At 48.8% G+C, this 6000-nt stretch overlaps 1 protein-coding gene across 3 annotated transcripts in view; it reads left to right on the top strand.

Annotated features, from left to right (window-relative positions):
• The first annotated feature begins 513 nt into the window (after positions 1-513).
• Positions 514-6000, top strand: part of DOCK10 (dedicator of cytokinesis 10) — a 271379-nt gene continuing 265892 nt past the window's right edge. For all 3 annotated transcript variants that reach the window (XM_045034551.1, XM_023259740.2, XM_023259739.2), the window contains exon 1: positions 514-724. In XM_045034551.1, coding sequence (XP_044890486.1) covers positions 602-724 — 123 coding nt within the window. In that variant the 5' untranslated portion in view covers positions 514-601. The remainder of the gene's footprint in view (positions 725-6000) is intronic.

Raw genomic sequence — 6000 nt, 5'->3', positions numbered from 1 at the left:
CGAGGCTGCGTAGCTCCGAGCCACCAGACCCCTACTGAGCCTCTGACCCTTTCCTGAGAATGGAAGGACCATCTGAGCTGCGCCCGCGCCCATTCGCCAGCTTCCGAAGGTAGGGACCGAATCAGGAAAGGCGGCCAGAGCTCCAGCCCCGCCAGGAGCCTCCAAGTGGGGGCGAGAGGCGTGGGCGTGGGCGGGCCCCGCCCGGGGCCCCGCGGCGGCCGCCCCCAGCCTGCCGATCCCTCGGGCGACGGGGACGGTCCCGGCCGGCCAGCTGGAGCCGCCCCACGCGCGCCCCGCGGCCCCCGCAGCCGAGACGCCGCCGCCGCCGCCGCCGCAGCGCCGGGGCCGCTCGCCGAGTTGGCTGCGCGCGCCCGGGGGAGCGCAGAGTTTGCAAAGTCGTCGCGAAGCTTCGGCGGAGGGAAGGGGGTGGGGGAGTGGGGGTGCGCGCGCGAGAAACCCGCCTCTTGCGAGTAGAGCGAGGAAGAGGGGGGGAGAGGCTCCGAGTTCCGCTTCCTGAACGGCGGGTGGGTAGACGAGGTTGGCGCGGGGAAGGCCGGCGGGACGCGCGCTCCGGGCCCCCGCGCGAGCGGCGCGGCAGGCGATGGCCGGCGAGCGGACCCGCAGGTTCACCCGGAGCCTGCTGAGACCCGGGCAGGCGGCCGAGCTCCGGCACAGCGCCGCGTCCGCCGCCGCGGTGGCCGTCAGCAGCCGGCAGCAGCAGCGGGTGAGTGTGGCGCGTCCTCCGCGCCTTCCCGCGCGCCCCGGGGCCCCGGGCCCGGCCTCCCCGAGCCCCCGGCGCGCCCCCAGCCCCGACCCCCCTCCCGCGCCCCCTCCGCGAGGCAGCGCCACCGACGCTTCCCGGCCAAGGGCGCGCTGGGGGGACCGGGGACCCTCGAGCGCAGCGTGGGAGAGGATGCGTGTGGGTTTGGGGGGGCTGGGGAGCCGGCGGGAATGTCTCCCCAGTCACCCCGGCGCCAGGTCGTGGGGGTGCCGGGGACCCTGGCGGTGGGGGAGTCTACGGGAGCGAACCCTTCGGGCCACAGGTCTATGCGTCTCCCTCGCCACCGCCACTGGTGCGCGGCGAGGAAAGGATGTGCCCCGAGGTCCTCGCTCCAGCTGAAGCCGGGAGCTCCGCGTTAACGCTGTCGCGGAAATAAATGGCCTGCGCCCCGTCCTCCCTCCACGCGGTTAAAAAGCCACAAACCACTGTACTCCTCCAGAAAGGGCCCGGGTGGGAGGCGGGAGGGGGGCGGTGGGTACCGTCTGGAGGAGACATGGGTCATTAAGCATCGAGTGGTTTCTGGTGTTTTTCTAAGATGTTCACGGGGTTCTCCCGCCAAGATCGCTTTACTGGTTACTTCCTTGTTGAAATGCCTTCTAAGTTCTGGGTGATTTCCGCGGGAAATCCCTGGGGCAACAGCCAGCCTTTCCGTCGATACCCAAATCGTATCCCTATCTCTCCCGATGCTCATAAGCTCCAGTAGGTGTCACACTCCGGGGTGGAAGTGTCAGGAGAGAAAAATCAACGCTGGTGGGAATGGGGAGCGAGTGGGAACCGCGTTACGGTAAGACGTGGGCTCACCAGCCGCACTGTTGGCCTGCCTCTTGCTGGACCGGAATCCCACGCTGTGGGTTTCATTTTCCTTATTGCCAGGAAATATCATTAGGAATTAAATGGCTTCCTTTAAGAGTGTCAAAGAAAGTGTTACTCTTGCCAGTCACCCATGAAGAGGGAGCCAAGAGCTGCCCAGAGCCAGTTCCCACAGCCAGGACTTTTCTCCAAAGCCAGAGGTCGGAAAGTTGAACGGAAGCTAATTGCCTGGCAGAGGGAAGGCGCATCAGATGCCCAAACTGGTGGGGGTGACTGGAGTGTGGCCAGGGTTGGTGGCCGGGGTGCCTTTTCTTTCACTTACCACTGGCTGTAGCGCGCAGTCACCCAGAGGTGATTCTGACTGTTGGCCATCGCTGGGCCAGGGACCCCCCGATGTTCTGATAGCAGCATACACATTTTTCGGGGGAAAGGATAAACTGCCCCCCCAAGATGACGTTTGGGGGTGGGAGGGGGGAAGGTTCAATTCGAGTAAAGGATACAGTCAGAAAATCTTGAAGCAGGCATAGAAAATAATTTTTACTATGGAATGATCATTCAGGTGTGTGGATTTGTCATTCTCTGCCATTTACTTTACGATTACTTTTCGGTTGATTCTGAATCACTTGATTTCACTGAATCTCCAGAATGATCTGGTAGAGAAGTGCAGAGAAATAATTTGTAGGGTGCATTTTGAGTAAACAACCCTAGATGTTGTTTTTGATGTTTGTTCTGTTTTTAGGTGGGTTCCCCTGAGGTTTGTAGCACTGGAATGTCTATAAAGAATATGTATCCTAGAGACCTTTCTATCTACGCACACTACCGTCTCCAAATTTATGTCAGATTTGAAATCCTAGGGTATCTTGTCAGAATGAATAAGCTCAGTGTCTTAAAAAGGGTCAGGGGAGCGGGTGATGCATTGGCAAAGGTGTCCCTGCTCCCCTCCCCTGACTTCAGCACCTTGGCCAACACTCCTGAATTAGCTTTTGCCAAGACTTTTCACGGGATGTTACACATCGAATCAGGCAGTTCGGGCAGCGATTTTGGCAGCAAGAAGACACGTGCTTTGCATTTCATTCTATCAGATAACTCTTAAAGGGAAACAGGAAGGTGATGAGTTCTCTGATTTGGCACCCAAAGTCAGTGGGCACAGCAGCCCTTTTGAACCTAAAACCTTCTAATTGGACTGTGTGGAGACTAATCCTGGCTTATGTGATCCAATCCCTTAAGATCCTTTATGTTTGTTGCTTCGAGTCCTCAAATCCTGGTTGTCAAGGGAGAATATTAATAGGATAGAGGAGGAAGATTATGGGTAGCCCTCTTCAGTACAGTCAAGTAGCATTGTGTGTATTCGAGGAAGCTGTCATATATTGAAGAACATTTGAGAGACACTAGAAAGTCCTGTTGAGAAAAACTGTCTCACTGCTAGATTCATACAGTGTCCTTTCCAAAGTCCCTGTTTGGGGGACCAAAATCCTGCAGAATGTTACAGAGAAATTGTTGTAAGGTTGGAGCACTGCTTCGTCCAATGAGAATAGGCAAGTTTGTTAGATTAACAAGGTAGTTGTGAGTTGTGGACTGAGAGTGGGATACACACACACACACACACACACACACACATACACACACACACAACAAGAAGGCTTCAAAATGTGTGCGGCTTATGGAGCACACAGAGCAAAGAAATGCTGAGTGAGAACAGCTGAGCAGGGGCCCAAGTTTTAAGGCAGTTGCTGGGGAAAGTACGGGCATGTGTCAGAGCAAACTTGATTTCGGTTTTAACCCAAGGCACTGTGGCAGGCTCATGTGCAGGCAGACTCCTAGCCAGGGCCAACCTTATTCTGCATCCCTCTTAAAAACAATGATGAGAAGATACCTACACTCCCATGCTCACTGAAACACTTTCACGATAGCCAGGATACAGAAACATGCCTGAATGTCTGTTGAAGGATGAATGGATAAAGAAAATGTGTGTATATACATATATAGTATATATATATATATATATATATATATATATATATATATATTATATGTAATTTTATATATTACATTATAATCTCTATCCCACACTTAAAAAAAGAAACAAATCCTGCCCTTTGAGAAACTGTGGTTGGATCGAGAGGACATTATGCTCAGTGAACAAGTCAGACACAGGAAGACAACTATGGCATGAATTTACTTACATATGGAATGGACAATGGCAAAACTCGTAGAAGCAAAGACAACTATGGTCGTTATGGGGTGCCGGCAGTCAGGGGTGGGCGGCAAATGAAGAGATGGTGGTCAAAGGGTTCCACATTTCAGTTATACAAGATGAATGAGTTCTGGAGATCCGATGTACGGCATGGTGATGATGTTTGACAACAATGGATTGTATACTTGAAAGTTGCTAACACAGACACAGAGTGGTAACTATGTAAAGGTGATGGTTAAGTTATTTATCTTCATCTGTGGTGATTTTCACAATGTAAACCTGTCTCAAAGCCTCAAGTCGTACTCCTCAAATATATACAGTTTGATACGGCAAAAACAACTCAGTGAAGTTGTTTAAATGGAAGAAAGCGATCATAATAACACATAACCGTTATGAACAAAAGCCATATGTTTTTAAAAGAGAAATAGTTGCTCCTCAGTCATCCTAAGTTTTTTTCATGGAAAACAAATGAATCACAACTCATGCCAAGGCCAATCTGAGGATCAGGTAGAGTTTAAGGAACTTTCCAGACACTCCATGCATGGTAGGCCCACAAAGCAAGCTTCTTTAGAGCAGACTGTCAGTTCAAAAACGATTAGAAACATTTCTCCCATGCCAGTGGGAGAGTGTCTTATTGAGTGTTTTATTACTTTTATTACTTAAATACACATACTGTACTTAACCAAAGCTGTAATGCCACTAATTAGAAATTCTTTATAGGAAGCTATTCTTTTTTTTTATTTTTTTAATGTTCATTTATTTTTGAGTGAGAAAGAACACGAGCGGGGGAGGGGGAGGGAGAGAAGGAGACACAGAATCCAAAGCAGGCTCCAGGCTTCAAACTGTCAGCCCAGAGCCGGATGCAGGGCTTGAACTCGTGAACCACGAGATCATGACCTGAGCCGGTCAGACGCTTAACCGACTGAGCCACCCAGGCACCCCTCTTTTAAAATCTGTGAAGTGTATTTGTGTTTTTGCATGAATTAGTTCATTTAGACAGCTTTCTACAATTCATTAAGCTATGAACCTAGGATCTGTACATTTTTCTGCGTATATATTTGATAGCATTTCAAAAGAAAAATACTTTTAAAAAATGTAGAGATGACTTTTCTGCTAATACCACATCAGGTCTGTCACTTGGAGACAAATGGAGCTTTATTTGCAGAACGTGCCTGGGTGAGTCAGAGAAATAGAAGACTCTGAGGAACAAATAATCATTTGGCCAGTTTTTGCCTAAAGCGTCTTATGTTATTCCCCAGATCGGAACCACTTTATTAACATTCCGTCTTTAACTCATTTATGACATTTACTCTGTTACACAAAAATTTCTCTTCAAGCCATTTTTGTATTGTAACTAACTTTATTAACTTCTTTTATTTATCTTTACTTCTTTATTACTAAAGTATAATTGACATACAATGTTATATTAGCTGTAGGTGCACAACATAGTGATTCAGCAATTCTGTACGTTACTCAGTGCTCACCGTGACAAGTGCAATCACCATCTGTCGCCATATGTCGTTCCAGTATCACTGACTATGTTCCCTATACTGTCATTTTCATGTCTGTGGCTTATTTTATAACTGGAAATGTGTACTTCTTAATCCCTTTGATCTATTTCATCCATACCCCCATCCACCATCCCTCCTTGTGTTTAAGAGTCTGCTTGTCTGTTTGTGTTTGTTCATTTGTTTTGTTCTTTAGATTCCATGTATAAGAAGTCGTAAAGTATTTGTCTTTTTCTGACTTAATTTCACGTAGTATAATACTTGCTAGGTCTATTCATGCAGTCATAAATGGCAAGATTTCCTTCGTTTTGTGAGTGTAATATTTAATTGTGTGTGTGTGTGTGTGTCACATCTTCTTTATCTGTTCATCTATTGATGGATGCTTGGGTTGCCTCCATATCTTGGTTATCGTGAATAATGCTTCAATATACATAGGAATGCTTGTGTCTCTTTGACTCTGTGTTTTCATTTTCTTTCGGAAAATAACCAGTAGTGGAATTACTGGATTGTATGGTATTTCTGTTTATCAACTTCTCTTAAAGAAGACACATCCTGCCAGAAGTGATTATACTTAACCAGAGTGTTTTCTCCCTCGCTGCTTCCCCAGAAAGCATAAAGGGTAAGTGGTAGAGAAAGGTCAGTACGGACCTCAGGAATCAGCGGAATTCCATATCCTCACTTTGGTTGGATATTTTCTAACCTCCTGT

The sequence above is a fragment of the Felis catus genome, chromosome C1 (genome assembly GCF_018350175.1).
Source record: "Felis catus isolate Fca126 chromosome C1, F.catus_Fca126_mat1.0, whole genome shotgun sequence".
In the NCBI taxonomy this organism is placed as follows: domain Eukaryota; kingdom Metazoa; phylum Chordata; class Mammalia; order Carnivora; family Felidae; genus Felis; species Felis catus.
This window is presented reverse-complemented; position numbering and strand designations above follow the sequence as displayed.